The sequence below is a fragment of the Calliphora vicina genome, chromosome 3 (assembly GCF_958450345.1).
Source record: "Calliphora vicina chromosome 3, idCalVici1.1, whole genome shotgun sequence".
Taxonomy (NCBI): Eukaryota; Metazoa; Arthropoda; class Insecta; order Diptera; family Calliphoridae; genus Calliphora; species Calliphora vicina.
Window position 1 is genome coordinate 11839508 of NC_088782.1, and position 20971 is coordinate 11860478.

A 20971-nucleotide genomic window follows, 5' to 3' on the forward strand; every position below is an offset into this window, starting at 1 on the left:
TCTGGAAAAAACTGTTAATCAAATTTTAAATATTAAAAACAGAACGAATGCGAAGGACATGTCCTCTTCATATGAAGAGTTTGAACTAGAACCGGTCGCTATCACTTTGGAACTAATCACATGATATGTTTTGTGTTAGTTCACTTTCTCATAGGGAAACCACAGCATATTGTTACGTTTTAACCTTTTCAAAACGCTGGTTTATTTCCTTTAAATAAACCGGATACTTTTGATTGCAAATAAAAGCCGTTTAGTAGTTTGAAAATTGTAACAACTCTTTATTTATTTAAAATGTACAACAACAGAATTAAATAGTCACTCAGTGTTTTTTTTATACACGTTTATAAATTCGCAGAATTAAAGGCAAACTTTATAATGTACACGAATTTACTTGAAAAACACAACACACTTTAAGGCACTCAGTTGATGTTTATTCGAAAAGCGTCTCTGATAAACTGACTAACGACTGCAACCTCTGCCACTATTTATAACACTGCCATCTGCACTCTAGATTGCACTTTAACTGTCAAAGTTCGAATATTCTAGATCTTATTAATACATACGCCATCTGTGGTGTACTTTCTACAATGTTCTTTAACTGAATATTCGAATTCAAACTGCGTTGCCAACTTACGATCAATGGTCAACTGAAAGCTTTTATTTAATAATGACCACAGATATGTTACAGTTTGCTATTACAGCACTGTTATTTGAAAGCATTAGCTACTTTTAAATCAGCCCTTAAAATCGTTATATTTGAATTCAAGTACAATTTCGTAACAATATAATTAGGCTGTCTACAGTTAAATCGTAAATAGGAAACAGAAAGGTATTTTTTCTAAAGGAATGTTCCCTAAACATGTTGAAAGACTCAATTCGTCTCTATCTCTAATAAACCTGCCTTCGGGTAGTTATATTTTTACCACAATTTTCTTAACTCCCGACTGTAGGGTACAAAGATTCAGTTTTATATAAAGAAATCGTTTTTATAAGATAAACAAGTAACGGAAAAAAATGAAAGTACATACACCATTACATTCAAATATATGAGGAATATAACTAATACATAAAAAATAATAAAAATTAAAATGAAATGGAAATGGTAAGAACAATAAAATGAAAGTCATAAAACCAAAAAATCACTTAAAATCATTACAATGTTATAACTTAATGTACAAACCAACATGGCAACATTCATCTATGCATACATATTTCAATGAATTTATAACTGTCCGACAGTTCTTGGAACCATTACTAAAATTTTAACTGAATGTCTTTTGGCACCTTCATTGTTACCACAATAAAATTTTTATATTGCTACGAAATTTCACTATCAGTTTTAACGATATGTAACGACTGAAAATACGCAGTTATTAACATTGTTTGTAAGTATGATAACATTAAATGTTAAAACTGCTAACATTAACACTGAAGCTGCTGAAAGTTCTAGAATTATAACATTCCAGTTTTGTCCGTTAAGATAATTCATGAAACTGCTGTAAGATGGCACTGTGTAAATAAATAGTAGCAGCGGGTTGCAGTCAGTCTGTTGATCACATGCGCTGTTAGAATTAACATCAACTGTATTATCGGTGTATGTGTGTGTTAAAAGAAATTGACTATTTAAATTGTTGTGTAAATTTAAATAAATAAAGAGTTGTTATAATTTTAATCTACTAAACTGCTTTTAGTTGCAATCAAAACAATATGGTTTATTTAAAATAAATAAACCATCGTTTTTAAAAGGTAAAAACGTAACATTTCTGTATCTTTCTGTTAAAATTCACTTACCGAAGTCTCCAAATAATATAAAGACCTGAACTTTACAAATAAACTAGTTTTAACTAAATATCATAGTTAATTTATAAATGAAACATTACTTTAAATGTTAGCAGTGGTTTTAAAGGTAACTTATGAGTAGTATGGGCGTTAGAAGCAAAGAAAAGTTGGTAAATTGCTATGAACTGCAGGGAATACGTACATAAATAATCATAAAACAATCAAATAAATGTACGTTCTGTGCTTCACAATAAATTGAATGGAAATCGTTAATAAAAATATAAACGAAAGTATATTTTTTCGCAAATGTTTTGTTGGTTGAAATTTCATTATGTTCAAATACTAAAATAAGATTTTTAATGTTATTTTTACTTCTTGCTTTCTTGATTTCCGCTTCAGATGGTAAAATCCTTTTCAAATGCAAACAATATTCCTATACACTGCTCGAAAAGAAAAGCTGTTATTTAAAAACAACAGCTACAATAAATTGTATATATTTTTCTTTTATTTGTCATGATTGTTTTGTGAGAAATCGAAAAATATAAATCAAACTAACAATAGATGTTAAAGAGAAATGAATGAAAAACTTAAGAAAACATCAGGAGAAAGGAAAAACAAATGTTTATGCCAGATTTCGTTATCAGCAAGACAATAGAAATGGCTATGGAAATAGAAAATTCTTACTGTTTCTGTTATTTTTACTTTTTATTGCAATAATGTCATTTCATGTTGTTTTGTCAGTGCATACACAAATATTATTTTTTCTACGATTTGTAGTTTTCTTTGTTTCGCTGGGTTTTTTATTGAATTTATGTTGGCTGAGTTACAAAGCAGAGGAAGATTAATACAAATTGTTTACATTAATGGAATTAAATATTCATTGAAATGAAAGCAAAAAAAAAAAATATGACCTAAAGATAGCAAAATTAAATTTTCAATAATTTATATTGCATTTATATAATACAGATATTTTGCTAGCTAATGAAAATTATATTGAAATAGACAAATATCGAATAACAGTATTAATTCCTATATTTGCAATAAACTAAAAAATAAAGCTATTAGCTCAAAAATAGTCGTATTAAATATGAATGAATACAAGTAAGAGAGCTATATTCACCCGATTATACTTTAAAATACAAATTTTAAATATTTTTAGGTGAACAAAATTTAAGTTTTTTTCGAAATTGTTTTTTAATTTTATTCCAATTTTCATACCCTACACCACCATAGTGGTGAAGATATAATGCGTTTGTGCAGATGTTTGTAACGCCCAAAAATATTAGTCTAACATCCACCTTTCTGAGTCGATGTCCGTCCGTCCGTATGGCTGGCTGTCCATGTAAACCTTGTGCGCAGAGTACAGGTCGTAATTTTGAAAATATTTCGATCAAATTTGGTACATATTATTTTCGGCCCAAGGACCAAGCCTATTGAAACTGGCTGAAATCGGTCCATTATTTCACTTAGCCCCATACAAATGTCCTTCCGAAATTGGTCTTTATCGATCATAAATTTTTAATTTATATATGTATCACCACAATTTCCACTCCAAATAAATTTTATATATACAAAATGCATGTCACCAAATTTTCTTACCATCGGTCCATAATTAGTCATAGCTCCCATATATACCCGCTTCCAAAAATCACTTTAACGTGCATAGATCGCTTAAAAATGTTGGTATACTCACAAAATTCAACATAGTAAACTTTCATATAGACATAAATCACACTACCTGATCGGTCCATAATTGGTCATAGCAACCATATAAGGCCCACTTCCGAAAATCACTCAAAAGTATAAATTATTGAAATTTTTAAAGAAAAATGTTTTTGCTCTTTTACTTTGTGTAGGGTATTATATGGCCGGGCCTGATCTACCATACTTTCTTACTTGTTTATTTTTAAATTTATTTTAAAAAAATAATGTTTAATGTCTTGGTGAAAAAAATTGTTTGTGAAAAAAAATTCGGGTTAAAAATTATTTTTCCCGATTTTGAACTATTGTAGGTCCAACTTTAGCCTTATACATCGTTTCAATGGACTTTGAAATATCTATCATTAGATATCCATATTGTCTATATTAATGACTTAGTATTCCAGATATAGATAAAAAATAAGCCAATTATATATCCTTATATCTCAGGCATTGTGGGTCGATTTACTCGATTTTAAATAGCAACCGAACCAGAAAAATTCCCGATATGTATGTATGATGTATCAATCATGTTTGTAAGTTATTTGGGGGCTACTGAAAGTCGATATCAATAACAAATGAAAAATGTAGAAATTACAAACGGAATGACAAACTTATATACACCCTTGTCACTCATGGTGAAGGGTATAATAAATTCAGATCTACATAAAGTTGGGTAACAATCACTTACTCGTTTTATAATTTTAAAATCTTAAAATTATTACACTGACATCAAGAAGGATGGCAAATTTTTGTAACTGATTTTGTGTATAACAATATTTTCTTCAATAAAATATCTGTATCAGAATAACTGTATAACTGTATTTTGTATGTCTGCTTTTACACACAGCAAGTTTACATGAAGCAAGTCTCTTCGATTTCCTTTTAAACTTGCTCGACTGTTTACACATAGCAAGTCTGTTTTCAATTTTGCATGTCAAAACCTTATAGACGCCATAGTGAAAATGAGAAAACAAAAGAGAATTGAAGAGACTTGCCAGTACAAGCAAGTGTGTACCCCTCTTCTTTCTTCTTGCCTCTCTCTCCTATAAACTCTAGAGTTGCGCAAGAAAACTTGCCCTGTGTAAAAGCAGACTATATAATTTTTTTTGTATAACAGTTTTTGCTGTAGAAAATTTTCTGTATAACAGTTTTGTTCAACAGAAAATTCTCTGTATAACAGTTTTTCTACAGAAATTTTTATATTTTACAGTTTCTTTAAAAGAAAATTGTTTATATAACAGTTTGTTCTACAGAATATTATATGTATAACAGTTTTTTGTATTAAGCTGACTACAATTTTAAAAATTTTACAGAAGAAACAAAAACATTTTTGAAATATTATTGGGTGCATGACTCTTTTGAACGCGCTTTTGGATTTTAATAACTTATATGCAATTTTGAAGGGTCCATATCTGTCATTTATTCTCACCTAGATATTGAACATTATAGTGTAAACAACAAAGTTTGTTTTGCTTCGAAAATGTCGAATTGTGTGCCAGCAAAGCATCATATGCCGGAAGTTTTGCACACCGATTGCTCACCAAAGCTCATGGGGGAACACATGAGCGGTTTCAATGTACGAGAGATGTTTTATACAGTTAAGAAGTGGTGATTTTGACACGGAAGGCAAAGTTCCCAAGCCATAAAAATAGTTTGAAGACCAAGAATTGGAGGCATTACTCCATGAAGATTCTTGTCAAACTCAACTAGGAGCTACTCAAGCAGCCAAACCTTTGAAAGCAGCAGGATTCATCGGTATGGGTACCATATTTTGCACTGAATCATAATTTGCAATGAAAAATGGATAGTATGTGAAGCCCGGCCAACAATCCGAATCGACACCAAAGCCAAAAGTAATGCTCTGTATTTTGTGGGAGCAACAGGCTTCTATGTATTATGAGCTGCTTAAATCTGACCAGACCATCTTCCATGTGACCTGTCCGAAGTTTAAAGCGAGTATTAGCCGAAAAACGTTCAGAATATTCGACCAGAGATGAAACTGTAATATTCCATCATGACCACATGTTGCAATATATGTTAAAAAACTATTTAGAAAGACGTGGTTGGAAAGCTTCATAGTGCAGACCTTGCCCCGTCCGACTACCATTTATTTCGATCAATGCAGAACGCTCTCTCTGGGATACGCTTCACTTTGGAACAGAGTATCCGAAATTGGCTTGATTCGTTCTTGGCCTCAAAAGATGAGCAGTTCTTTTGGCTCAGAATCCATATGTTGCCAGAAATATGGGAAAAGGTCAAAAAATGGCCAATACTCTGAATAAATTGAATGTTTCAAAATAAAAGCAAAAAATTTTAAACCATTCCGCATTGTTCAGTCATACTCCCAAAATTTTTACTTACTTTCAGTATTATTGTGGCAACTTTTAATTAAATGGTTCCAAATTATTATTTGGATATGTCCACGGACATTCTTTATTTGATACTATTTCATGTTCAAAAATAGCTTAGTACTCTCGCGATGCAATTTTTTGTATTTTTTTAATCACAAATTTACATCTTCCTGTAGACTCAGAATGATTTTGTCTTCGATACAAGTATGTTCGTTAATGTCATGTTAATCTTCTTTTCTTTTGTTTTTATTGAATTCGGTCCTATTGCAAAGAAGCTGAACCAATTTGAGTGTAGCAAAGAAGCAATGGTGTCATAATACTGTTTATTTTGTGTTTGTATTTCAAGCTCTTTTATATAGAAATTTTGATGTATAACAGTTTTACAATAAAAAATTTAATGTATAACAGATTTCTTTAAAGAAAATGTTATGTATAACAATATTTTCTTCGAAAATTTTTGAGTATAACAGTTTTTTTGTTTAGAAAATTATCTTTATATCATTTTCTTTTGCAGAATTTTGTTTGTATAACAGTTTTTTACAGAAAGTTTTATATATAACAGTATTTCATTCGAATTTTGTGTATAATAGTTTATTCTATAGATAAATTTCTGTATAACAGATTATTCTATAGAAAATGTTGTGTATAACAGTATAGTTTACGTAAAATTTTGTATATAACTGTTTATTCTAAAGAAAAGTTTGTGTATAACGGTTTTTTGTATAGAAAATTATCTGTATATCAGTTTCTTTTGCAGCATTTAGTTTGTATAACAGTTTTTTATAAAAATAATTTTCCATAACACTTTATCTGTACAAAATTTAATGTGAAATTGTTTTTATTATAGAAAATGTTGTGTATAACAGTCTTTTTAAAGAAACTTATTTGTATAACAGTTTTAAATGGAAAAGTTTGTCTATAACAGTTTATAATGAGTGTGATTTGTAGCAACAAAATTACCCTAACATGAAAATTAAAAGGTTGTCTCAGTAAGAATGCACTTTTTAATTTTAAAATAAAAACACATATTTTTTGATATAGTTGTGATTTGTTTTATTGGATTGTAAAGAAGACATGTTCCGATTAAGTATGGAATAAAATAACCGTCAAATGGCCTCCACGGCACAAACAAAAGACACTAAATTTAAAAAGTGGACTGTTACTGACACCCTTTTACAAAATTTTGCTTTTTTTTCTTCTGTAGAACAATTTAGCATTTTGTTTTTCACATTTTAGCATATTTTTGAAAAACATTTTCTGGCAACACTTAATCTGCCAGCTAATATCTTATGCAGACTTTAAAAAATTAACATTTCTATTGCGGAATTCTCACCAAATCCAACCAGTCATTATTTACACAACAGAAACAGTTGAGCACGAAATACAAACATTTATTTGACATTTATCACTTTCATCAAGCGTAAAATGTACAACGTCTAATTTGTCTTTTTTGATTTCCGTTCTAATGAAAGTCTGAGTGACTTTTAACAATCTAAAATGCTAATAAAGCTTAAACAATATTACAACACAAACAAAACACACGCATATACACACAGATACACACACAACCCCACCATCTAGACAATAACTGTAAAACAACAATAGAAATCAACACTAACAGCACGACAAGCACCTCGTAACTGTAAAACCAAAACAAAAAAACAAATTTTGCTCTCTTTGTCTTCGCATTTTACAGCTACTCACAGCAAAACGTGTGTTTGTGTATTATAAAAAGAGTGCATAAAAGACCCAGCAGTCAAGTGCAAAAACGTAATGAATGTTTTACCGCCATTTTCTTTTTTGTGCAATTTTGCTGACTGTCTGTGTGTGAGTTGAGTTGATGGCAGAATATCATTGTGTTTAATTTGCATTTTTAGTTGCTTTTATTTGTTTGTGTGTTAGAAGTGCAAGAAAAATAGAAAAAGCTTATTATGCATAATAGCCCGACAACCAGCTGGTGTATGCAAATAAAAAACAAAATTGTAATGGATATTAGATAAATAAATATTTTAAATGTCAGACATTTTGGAAAATAATCTTGCTACTTAGTTATTTTATTGTTGGTTTAGCAAAACTACTGGCACTTTTAGAATTTGTTAGACAAAGAAATTTTGTTGAAATTATAAATTGTAATTTAATGCAATACCACAGGTTGGCAGGGGGAAATGTTAATATAAACTATAACTTTTTTAGCTTATTGGTAAATAAAATACTTAAAAAGGGATTAAAAGTTTAACTTAATCCAACAATGCACATTGGAGAGAAACTATCTAAGTGTTTGGTATCGCTGAGAATATAAATTTCGGTATATTACAAATTTATTAACAGTTTTCGTTTAAAATTTCAATAATTTATTATTCTTAATTTTCGAAAGTGGCGCTAATATAAAAATTATTTTAAAAGAATTGACTGAATCATTGACCGATCGTCATGAAATTTATACAGGTGATATCTATCTATACGGAACATATTTGTATTGGGAGCAATTATAGACTTCAGATTGGTTATTTTATTGAATCATAAAGTACACAGGATAGCCTTATGTATGGAATATTAAATCGGGAAAATGGTCTTCTTACGTCAAAATTTTCCATAACAATTTAGCATAAATGTAGCTGAATTTCGCTGTTACAGCTATGAATTTCCTTCTTCAGTGCACTGATGGTTTTGGGCTTGTTATCATAGAATTGTCAATTATGATTAGCGAAATGAGAGAGTTCCGGACGAATAAATGTTTCATGCAGTAATGCTTCAAGGGTAATTGTGGCATGGTCTTGTTAAAACACAACGTAAAATTGTAGTTGTTCTACAGAGAAAACAATGTATATAATATTTTGGGATATATACTTAATACTTAATTTGTTCCAAAGTGAAGCATATATCAGAGAGAGCGTTCTACATCGATCGAAACAAATAGTAGTCTGACGGAGCATGGTCTGGGTTAAGCAAAACTTCCAAACCACTTCATTTTAACTAGTTTTTAACAGGTATTGCAACATATTGTCATATTCAGGGCGTTTTTCGGCCACTGTTCACTTGAAACAAATTCGGTACTGGTTTCCTGTGATGGTCTGGTTAGATATCAGCAAATCGTAATAGATATCACTCTTTTGCTTCCACCAAATGGATATTTGGCTTTGGTGTCGATTCGGCTGGTTGGCCGAGTTTGGCTTCGGGTTATCGTAATGAATCCATTTTTCATTGCAAATAATGCTGCGGTGCAAAAATGATTTTCTTTCTCGGCTACGCTGGGCGATGTTTCGCTGCACATTTCTCAAATTAAAGAAGTAAAGCCTAACTTCCATCTCGTAATAAATTATTGTAAAGAGCGGCAACTGTATATGTGAATTTTTCTGTTTCATGTCTGGCCGCTTATTGTGGGCGTTTTACGGTCAATATTAGCTTCAAATGAATCAGTTGCATGCGGCATAGGTTCCCTGTGATTATCTGGTCAAATTTCAGCAGCTCATAATAGATACGAAAAACAAAAACCGCATTCAAAAGATACGCCTAATATTTTGCAATTAATACTTAAACATTAATTGCACGTGGAGGTAGGCAAGGAGTACTCGAGTTTAGGTTATTAAAATAAACCCTACAAATGCTCCAGGGGCGGCTCAATATAGGGTACCTTCGACATGTAAAATTTTTTAAATTTCAAAGATTTTTATATTTTTTTGGAAAGCGCTCGGCTAAGCCTTGTCCTATTTATAATTTCCGAGTTATAGGCATTTGAATATTTAAATTTAAAAATATTTCCATACCTTGGTCCGCTTTTTTAAAAATATAGGCTGTAGTTTTAGACCGAATGAACTTTAATTTTTTTGTTGGTTAGACAACAAAATTTACAATAACATGCAAATGATTTCAGAGCAATATCTATACTAGATCCAAAAATAAACTATTTTCAATTAAACAAGTAAGAGTGCTATATTCGGCTGTGCCGAATCTTATATACCCTTCACCAAATTATACTTACAAATTTTAAATATTTTTAGGTAAACAAAATTTAATTTTTTTCCAGTTGTTTTTTTCATTTTTTGGAAAAAAAAAATTTTCGATTGTTATTTTAATTTTTTTTTTTAAATTTTAATTTTTTTTTTAAATTTTAAAATTTTTTTTTTTTAAATTTAAAAATTTTTTTTTTGTTTTTTCAATTTTTTTTTTGTGAAAAAAAAATTCGGGTTAAAATTTTTTTTCCGATTTTGACCCATTGTAGGTCCATCTTACAATGGTCTTATATACGTCGTTGCAAATGTCTTTGAAATATCTATCATTAGATATCCATATTGTCTATATTAGTGTCTTAGTAATCCAGATATAGGTCAAAAAACGAGGTTGTCTTGGTTTTTTCCTCATATTTCAGCCATTTGTGGACCGATTTTGCTGATTTTAAATAGCAAAATTCTCGAAAGCATGTCTGACAGAATTATTGAAGATTTGGATCCCGAAGATATCTGGGGTCTTCAGAAAATTGATTTCAACAGACAGACAGACAGACAGACGGACATTTCTTAATCGACTCCGCTATCTATAAGGATCCAGAATATATATACTTTATAGGGTCGGAAATGAAAAATGTAGAAATTACAAACGGAATGACAAACTTATATATACCCTTCTCACGAAGCTGAAGGGTATAAAAATTAAAAAAATACTAGATTTTTGCTGAATTTTTTTATTTATTAAAAAAAAACTTTGTACATGCTCTCATAGGACCATTTGTAGGGCCCATTTTTATAACATAAACTCTAATACTCCTTGGCTATGCCCACGTCAAATTTTATCACAATCGGACAAGCGGTTTAGAAATGCCGGATTTATTTCCAAAAAATTTTGATTCTGCCCCACTGTGGTATTTGATATTTAGGTACTAAAATGATTTAACAAAATATGATTGTTTTTGATTTAACTAATGAATTTTTGATACTTTTTAAATATCTCTAGACTTTTTGAAGCAATTGCTGATTGATAAATGACTAAGACCTTCGATGTGGACATATGTTAGTCGACAACATTTGATGATATTTCCATAACCAAGTCAACAAAAAGCTTTTAGTCGAGGCAATGTATTCACGACAACATATTATATGTTATTATTAAAAATGGGCATAATATTCATATAAATATGTATTTTTAAGTTAAATATAACAAAATATGCAAATATGTATATGTCTACATGGTATTTGTACCTGCTAGAAAAAACATACTTATAACTCCCCCTACTTATTACCATTTCTAACGATCAGCCCCACTGTGCTTCGCCAATTTCTTAAATTATATAAATAAATTAAACTAGACACTATTTCTTTCTTTTAAATATATTTATTTATAATAGCTTTGTTTTATTTTAATTACACGGCAGAAGTCTTAAAGGTTTATTAAACAAATATTAATATTTTGTACATGTTACTGAAAAAAAATTAAGATAAAAAAGCATAATTTTAGGCGTCACATAAAATTTAATATTAAACCGTAAAAAAAAAAATAAGTACTGCTTTTAAATTTATATTGCATTTATAAATGATTTAAGATAAGAAGATTAAATATTGTACATATTTTATAATTAAAATTTCTACAATTTTAAACTATGCATTTATGCACCTTCCCATTCTAACAAAATTTACAACTGAGATGGCACCAGTTTATAAAAATCCTCCAAACGTTGAGCTTCACGCCAACCAGACTCCACAGCACCATGCACAGTGGAATAGTAATGATTGTGCGTAGCTTCACCAGCAAATTGCAGTTTAGGTTTGCCCTGAACATCCGTTAAAGGCGCAGCCAAATCCCAGGCACCAGTACGCAACTCATCCGTATACATGGAACGGAAAGTGTAGCTGCCACGAAAACTGGCATTGGAATACCATTGAGTACGTTTAAAGTTGATGGGTTGGGGTACAGGGAATGTAAAGAATTTTCTAAACAACCACAAAAGACCATTTAAGACTTCATCCTCCGACAATGATTCCATATGACGGGCATGTGGTCCTATAATCCAGCCTTCCAAGACTCTAGGTTGATGGGAGACCCGATAGAAACCAAACACACTTTCTAGCCAGAATAACTCGGAGTTTCTTAATTCCTGTAATTCTTTTTCTAGCCAAAGGAATCCAACGCCCGACCACTCCGGTGGCCCAAAGGTTTCTTTGAACTCTAGGAAAAATTTGTCTACTGTGCCCAGTTTTAAGCCTTCTATTGCTGTAATTTTTTGTCTTGGCAAAGAGGGTGTAAATAGTGTAGAGTGATTGTGTTTTAGCACTCCTAAGGAAGTGGTGCATATAACATGATCTGCTGTTATAACCTGGCCATTAAAGCAATGTATCTTGATTTGGTTTTCTTGCAACCAGTCAATATTTTTTACTCTATGGTTGAGTAATATGCGCTTTTCCAATATGCCCCAGGGTTTTTGAGCGTCAGCTTTCATTAGTATTTCCAAAAAGGTTTTAAAACCTTTATCTTTCCAATTAAGTAACAGATCCCCCTCACATAGCCAATACTCCAAGTGGCCTTTGCCCGAAACTTCAAATAAATGATCGGCTGCTTCCACTGAACTCTCAAATTTCTTAAAGTTCTCCAAAAACTCCAAGGCCAGCGAACGATCTACTTTAATTGATAATTTTTCCAACTCACTCCAGTATTTCTCCGTCAAATAGGAACCCAAGGAGCCTTCATAAGCCACCAAATCATCTTGCCTTTCTGGTATAGAATTAAAAGCTATAGATTTTAATTGCTCAGCCAAATTGTCATCCATAATCTCTTTATTAGATCTAATACACTTGTAGTCATCGTAAATGCTACCCGTGCTCTCCAACACATCCAATTTCAACTTTTGTACGGTCTCATAGATGACATTATTTTTCTCACCATGACACCACTGGGCACCCAAATCCACCACATTGTCGCCAAAGGGTATGGTGTGTATGCGACCACCAATACGATTTTCCGACTCTAATATGATAACATTTTGACAGCCGGCCTGTAATAATTTGGTAGCGGCCGCTATACCTGAAGGTCCGGCACCGATTATGACAACGCGAGCAGTTTGCAAAGACTTGCGAGCTACAGTGGGTGCTACAGACATGTTGGTTATAGCTTTTATTACCCTTTTAATAATTGATTTTATCAATAAACAATATTTATTATTTGTTTAGTTTATAGTTTGAATAGTCTTTGTTAATAATTCATTTAAATAATAAAATAACACGCACGATTTCCACTTTATGTTTGTATCTATTCAACACTGTGTTTGCTACTAAATTATAAAATTACTCTTGTTGGATATTTTTAGTTCAGTTTTATTTTGTTTTTGTATTTAATAAATGCGCATTATCTCTGAGTGTATTTACTTAGCAAAGAGTTTTATTGTATTTTATGGATATTAAGAGAGTGTGTTGGAAAATGCTCTTAAATTGTGTTAGAATCTTTTTGGTTTCCAAGCAGGTAAAATATACAATATTTATAACTAAATAAGCTATAATATTATGTTTGCATCTTATTTATCATGTAAATAAATAGATTAAAAGTAACAACCGTAATAAAATTATTTAAAAATAAACTGTAACACAAAGTGTAATCAATATATTTAAATATTTGAGCTATAAGTACCCTTTGCTACAATTAGGTTGTAGTGTAATTCCCCATCCATTGGTGACATGTAGAAAAATTTGAAAACAATGCCATTTGATTACAAATTTGGTATTCTGTTTAAAAATATTGGACTTTGTTGAAATAGTGTTGATCAAAATTATGTTTAGCTCTAAGAATTTTAGTTTGAAACTTAGTTCTCAAATTCTATTCAAAAAACATGGCCTAAGTGGAATTTAAAAATTGTACCAAATCAGCATCAGAAATTGTACTTTTTCGACTGTAATTGTACCAAAACTAGGGTTCCTGCAAGGAAAAATTTTTCCCGAGAATATTTTTTTGAAATTTCGGGATTTTTTTTAAAGTTACAATTAACAAATGAATAGTTGTAATGAATAAATTTTGATCGATTCCATTGCATCCCTTCATTCCTTTGGTTCTAGCAACAGATATTCAGTTGATAATGAAGCATCGTAGTTTAAATTATCGAATTTTTGTCACCCATCTAACATTTCTTAGCCACAGCAGAAAATTTCTGTCACTAAGAATTACAAATTCTGTGGATATTCATATTCAACAGAAAATAATGGCAATATTAATAGCTTAAATTTGTTTACATACTTTTTGGTCTTGAAAAACACTTAAAATTACGAGTGTGACAAGACTAGTCAAATACCGCTATTTCTTCTTTATTTTAAAAACTCATAAATATAATTTTAAAAAGTTTATTGTTAATATTTTGGTATAATTGATAGAGAACATAAATTGGTAAATTGGTTTTAATATATTAACTGTGAAATAAATTTTCAAATTGTATCAAATGAGTCATTGGTGTACCATTGTACTTTTTAAAATCAAATTGTACCAAAAAAAAGTACAATTGTACCAATTTTGCCATCCCTGCAAATAACTATTGAAAAAGATAACAATATTTCTAAGAATGAGAGTTTAAAAAGAAAACATTATTAACTAAACCAACGACTTTCTTGTAGTATACTTTAAAGTCGTCTTTGCTTTCATATTTTAATCAGTGTATTTACAAATCGCCTTGTATCTCATATCAAATGAACAAATCTTATCAAATTTGTTGCTAGCAAATAATACTCAGCCAATATTTAGTAAGATAATTTACTAATTTACAGTAAAAAATTCTAAGTGGGAATATCTATGGCAGTGGTACGCAAAAAAAGGCATTTTGGGTAAAAATAAAATATCCACAACACATCAAGAAACTGAATGAATTGTGTGTATTTTTACGCTCTATTACGCTCTTTTGTTCACATTCGGGTTGTTTGACGAAAATCATCGTAACCTCAACAATATGAACGCCTACCATAGATTCCATGGTATTTTTAATTGTAGTTAAATTAGTTAAACTTTGTAGAGGATTTTAAATTTATTAAAAATAAAATCGTTCGTATGGCAAATTTTAACGATAACAAATAGTTTGATTAAAATAATATTACTTATCTTAAGTATTTAATAAGTTGTACGAGGGGCATGCGAGAATTCATTTTAAATTCAAAATAAATCATTAAGGACGCATAGTGGCCTATAAAAGCTAATTTACGGAGAAATATTAGCGTGATATAGAGAAATATAGCGTGATATTATCAATTAAAGTAGATCTTTCAATGGCCTTATAGTTTTTAGAAAGCTTAAAGAAATTTAAAAGTTCTGTGAAATCTGTGAACCATTTACTTCAAGTTTCTGGCAAAGCCACTTGGAGTATTGGCTATGTGAATGGGATCACACAGTGGGACAGTATCAAAATTGTTTGAAAATAAACGGCATTTGTAAACGGCTGATCCCATAGAGTCCACATTTCCTTCGAAGCTGGGAAAATACTTTGGGGATAAGTAGGAAACACATAAAGGTTCCCAAAGCTGCTTTCCGTTTTCTGATTCCAGCTTTGGCCAAATTCCAAAGGACCTAGGTGCGATTTATTTAAAAAATAAGACATGTTTTTTATACCATAATGTTCTCCATAAAGATGGCTTACAGAAAAACATAAAATTGTTCTTAAAGGAAGTTTTTTTTTAATAAAAAAGAGTTAAGTCACCTTTTCGCCCAAAAAACAGCAAAAATCTACTATTTTTTTAATTTTTAAACTGAAAATAATTTATTTTTGGTTTCATAATTGCTATTTTTCTGAAATATTCTGTATATTATTAGTAATTTAGTTGTCTAACTAAAAATAAATTTTAAATTTAAATTTTCAATTGCCTATAACTCAGAAATAATAAAAGATAAAAATCGAATGGGAAACAAAAAAATGGCACGTGTTTAAAAATGTTAAATGTCGAAGGTACCCCTATTGCGGCGTGGTTTGCTCATTTTAATAACTTAAATTCGAATACTACCGATCGGAACAGCTGTTTAGAAATACCAGATTTATTTATAAAAAAATTATTCAACTGGAAAGCTGAAGGCTTTAAAACCTTTTTGTAATTACTTATGAAAGATGAAGCTCAAAAACACCGCGGTATATTGGAAAAACTTATGTTACTGAACCATTGAGTGCAAAATATTGACTGGCTGCAAGAAAACCATGTCAAGGTATGCTGCTTCCTTAGGAGTTCCACTCTATTCCATTGTGCATGGTACTCAAGAGTCAGGCTGGCGTGAAGCTAAACATTTTGTGGATTTTTATAAACTCATATCAGCTGCAAATTTTACTAAAATTAAATATTTAAGGACATAGAATTTAAAATAAAAACACAACTATTATTATTGTACATTATTTTAGAACAATATCTGCATCAAATTTCAGAAGGCGATCTCTAGAAATTAAACAAAATCCATCTGCGTAAAACATATATTGAGAGTATGACTTATAAATATTTAGATTTTATGTTGAAACATTGGTACAACATTTGAATAACCTTTTCCCATATTTTTGGTAACATATTGATTCCGAGCCAAAAGAACTGCTTATCTTGTATGACCAAGAACGAATCAAGCCAATAACGGATAAACTGTTTCAAAGTGAAGCGTATCCCAGAGAGAGCATTCTGCATAGACCGAAACAAATATTATTAGGACAGGGACAGGATTATAAAGCGAGTGAGGCAAAACTGAGCATTCGGTGAGCTTCAGCGAAATTGTTTTTCAAATGAAAGTAGTAAATCAAAACATCCCGCATATAACGCCATCTATTGTAAATTCCACATTTTTAAGTCATACACCCAAAATAATTTAAAATAAGAATATTTCACTATGCAATAGGTTCAACTTAGGATAATATTAGCTAGGTGACGTTGCGTAACAAATTTTGAAATTTAACAGAAATTAACTCTACTTTATATCTCCGAGTTTTTCTTTTAAATAAAATTGTTCATACTAAACTTGTTTAGTTTTTGCAAACAGAATCGATGTAATGAGAATAAATGATAGTTTGCCGTCACGAACGTGACATTAGAATATGAATAAAAACGAATTAAAAATTTACAGTTTACTGAGCTTTATGAATTTCTTTGTAATACAAACTTTGTATAGCTAATATTTTGTACCACTCAAGTATTTGAGCAGACATGTAATTAAAAATAAATAAAACATGACCTAATCACGATCAGAACCATAGAGAAATATACATAGAAAAGAAACTAGAAAAAAACTCAAACAAAACAAGTAAGAAAGTATGGTCGGTCAAGCCCGACCATATAATACTCTACACCAAGTAAATGAGTAAAAATATTTTTCTTTTAAAATTTTAATAATTTTTATTTTTGAGTGATTTTCGGAAGTGGGCCTTATATGGGAGCTATGACCAATTATGGACCGATCACCATAAAATTAGGTCGTGTGATTTATGTCTATATTAAAGTTAACTATGTTGAATTTTGTGTGTATACCAACATTTTTAAGCGATTTATGCACGTTAAAGTGATTTTCCGAAGCGGGTCTATATGGGAGCTATGACTAATTATGGACCGATCGTAACAAAATTTGGTGACATGAATTTTGTATATATAAAACTTATTTGGAGCGAAATTTGTGTAGATACATAGATAAATTAAACATTTATGCCCGATAAAGTCCAATTTCGAGGGGACATTTGTATGGGGGCTAGGTGAAATAATGGACCGATTTCAGCCAATCTTCAAAATTGCGACCTGTACTCTGCGCACAAGGTTTACATGGACAGCCAGCCAGCCAGCCAGCCAGCCAGCCAGCCAACCAGACGGACGGACGGACGGACGGACGGACATCGTTTAATCGACTCAGAAAGTGATTCTAAGTCGATCGGTATACTTTAAGGTGGGTGTTAGCCTAATATTTTTGGGCGTTACAAACATCTGCACAAACGCATAATACCCTCCCCACTATGGTGGTGTAGGGTATAAAAATTACTCAAAATAATCACATGAACATGTGTTGTTTTTGTTTTCACATAGTTTTTTTTACTAATACATTCTCAACACACAGGTTTTTGATAACTCAGTTAGGTCTTTGACAGAAGAGTTTCCGATCTACTAATTTTCGATTTTCTAAAGTAATTTTACCTACATCAAGTAAGCTGTGAGTCACTGTATGTGTATTTATCAATGATAAGAACTTTGCGATATTAACCATTTTGCAATATTTAAAAATTTCAGGATATTTTAAAATAATCTTAATATGAAACAACTTTATGTAGTTTTAAATAATTTTTGAGCATTAATATTGGACACAAGCTGAAACATGAAGCTAAGCCACAAGATTAACAATAATTTTAAATTTTTTTTTGTTTTAAAGAGAAATTCTTCATTAATTTTCAAAGAACATTTAATATGTATTAAAAACTTTCAGTCTTTTGATGTACTTATGTTTGCTTATATGATAAAATAAATATCCTGTGTGGAAATATTTTGCAAAATTATAAGTTGTTAATTTATAAATTCCATTAATAAAATGCCAGAAGACAAAAGACAAAAACAGCAACACAATAACCATAACCATAAATTAAAGAACCAAAAATATAAAAAAAAGTGAACAAAATATTTTATTTGCTCATTACAATAAAGACTTTTCAGCATTAACAATTTAAATATTTTATGATTTTCAATTACAGGATAATTGTCAACGGATTGTTAACGCAACTACAACAGCAAGTAGCAGTAACAGCAACAGAGACAGAGATAGCAGCAACAACCACAAATATCATGACTATGATGACGATGACAATGAAAATGTTGACACTGACAACACAAACAACAAAAATATGCAAAATATCAACTATTTTAAGCTTAACCATAAAAACAATAAGAAACATTCAATGTACTATGAGGACTATAAACAACAAATAGCAGCAGCATCAAAAGCAGCAACACACATTGCTAAAATACCAGACGACAATAACAATGTTGAGCAGCAGCATGATGATGGAAATGAGAATTTTGATGAGGATGAGAATGATGCTGATGATGATGCGGATAATGACAGCGACATAAACATTAACAACAGTTACAGCAACAGCAACAAACACATTTACAGCTACAACCACAAAACACAAACAACAAAAGATTATAAAGAAAATAACAACAGTAACAGGAAAAACCAAAATGCAAACAAAAACAATGAAGAGCATGAGCCGGAAATACAACCCGAAGACATAGAGGATGAAGAATGGTCAACCTCATTGTCATCCTCGTTGTTATCAGCACCATCATCATCTGCTGGTGGTGGTGTTGTTGGTGGGGCAACATCATCGGATGAAATACAACCAGATATAATACCATATCCGCCACCACCATTTTCCGCAAATAAGCATACAGTCAGTGGCAACAACAACAACAACAGCAACAAAAATAATAACAATAACAATAAACATAATAATAACAATAATAATGATAATGATAACAACAAAAACACACAAACAAACTGGCTAAAAGAGAAATTTAAACTAGAGCACAGTAAACAAAAACATCAGCAGCAACAAGAACAACAAAAACAATACTATGAACACTGGTTACTACAACAATACAACAACAAGCCATATCAAAGAGAAAGCCTGGCAACATAGCAGCATCATCACTATCAGCAACAACAAAAACAAATTAAGCATAAACAAAAACAATACCACGACCACCAACAGCAACAACAGCAACAGCACCAAAACCATCACCAGCACCAGCTAAAGGAACAGCATCTAAAATGGTCACAGAATTACCATAAACATCAACTTGATAGTTTTTAGTAGAATGCAACAAAAACATCAAAACAAAAACCGAAGAGTAAACTTGTAGATAAAATAACAAATGGCTAAAATGTCAGATGTTTCTATTTAGTTTAGTTTAGCTTTCTTTCTTTTTTTTCTCTCTTTGTTTTCGAGGAAGTAAAATTTTTAGAATTTTTATTTAAACGTAAAAAGAAACATGATAATAAAATATTAAAGGGGTTTTTGTTTCGTGCAGCAGTTACGAAACTAATATACCCTACACTTGGGGATCAAAGTATAAGATGAGATTCCTTCGCTTTAGGTATTGTAATCCTTGTAAAATTACCAGCAAAACATTCATGCTAATTTTCACTTCTTATCCAATATCATGTGTCTTACTTTGATATTACTGAAACTACACGCAGAGAAAAAATATAGTTGGGCATGGTTACTGTAACCATTTCAATATTGTTACAAGTTTTTTAACTATATTATAGTCACAGTAACCATTTACATGATTGTGGTAACCATAATATGGTTAACTTACGATTCACATGATTGTCTCAACCATATATATGGTTACAGTAAACATATATATGTTTGTGACAACCATTTATATGATATAAATAATATAATATAGTTAAAAAACTTGTAACACTATATAAATGGTTACAGTAACCATGCCCAATTATAGTTTTTCTCTGCGTGTAGTTAGAAGTATCAAATTGGATAATGCAAACCCGTTCAAAGATTACTAAAAATTAATTTTCCGAATTTTGAGCAGTGCGGCTCAATTTAGAGTGAATCTCTTAAATTTGGTGCAACGGAAATTAAATTTGAAAATACATTTACATGTCGGAGTAAGTCTGGATACACAATGGATACATCAATATATCGGCTGTTGTCTAACTTAGGTTGCTATTTAAAATCGGCACACAAATGACTCAGATAACCGCGGCTAATATTTTTTGTTTACCAAATTAAAAAGAAGAAAATAAATTTTAAATGAAATCAAATTACGAGGGTGAGTGAATAACTCCGCGACATTTTAAATTTCCCGGTTCTTGACTAAAAGGCAACACAGCTCAACAGGCATCTGTCAGTTGACTCCTGTCAAAATTTGAACTAGCTGCGTCATTTACTTTCTGTTTGACAGACATTGATAGCAGACTACCTAGTGACTTTAGGAGAATTTGGAAAAAGGTTAATTTTGAGTTAGGTTAGGTTTCATTGGCAGCCATTCGTCAAGCCGCACACTTGGGTCCATTCCAAACAGATCCCATTATGATACCCAAGTGGTAAACAGCATGGTTTTTTATAATACTTCCGAGTTAAACCAACCAAATTTTCTAATGAAGAAGTATATTCGTCTAAGATTCATTCTTAATAGCTCATCCAAGGTTTTCCTTCATTA

General features: G+C 30.9%; 2 protein-coding genes across 2 annotated transcripts in view; one reads left to right on the forward strand and one right to left on the reverse strand.

Annotated features, from left to right (window-relative positions):
- Ccn overlaps nucleotides 1-19422 on the forward strand; it is an 89846-nt gene extending 70424 nt beyond the window's left edge. The window contains exon 9 of the mRNA XM_065504106.1: nucleotides 18472-19422. Coding sequence (XP_065360178.1) covers nucleotides 18472-19422 — 951 coding nt within the window. The remainder of the gene's footprint in view (nucleotides 1-18471) is intronic.
- On the reverse strand, nucleotides 11137-13072 carry LOC135954070 (spermine oxidase). Its single transcript, XM_065504125.1, has one exon. It carries the CDS (start codon nucleotides 12913-12915, stop codon nucleotides 11455-11457), a length of 1461 nt encoding a protein of 486 aa, XP_065360197.1. The 5' UTR covers nucleotides 12916-13072; the 3' UTR covers nucleotides 11137-11454.
- Nucleotides 19423-20971: the final 1549 nt, after the last annotated feature.

Coding starts and splice junctions, on each gene's coding strand:
- LOC135954070 (XM_065504125.1), bottom strand. CDS start 12,915: ATGTCTGTAGCACCCACTGTAGCTCGCAAGTCTTTGCAAACTGCTCGC.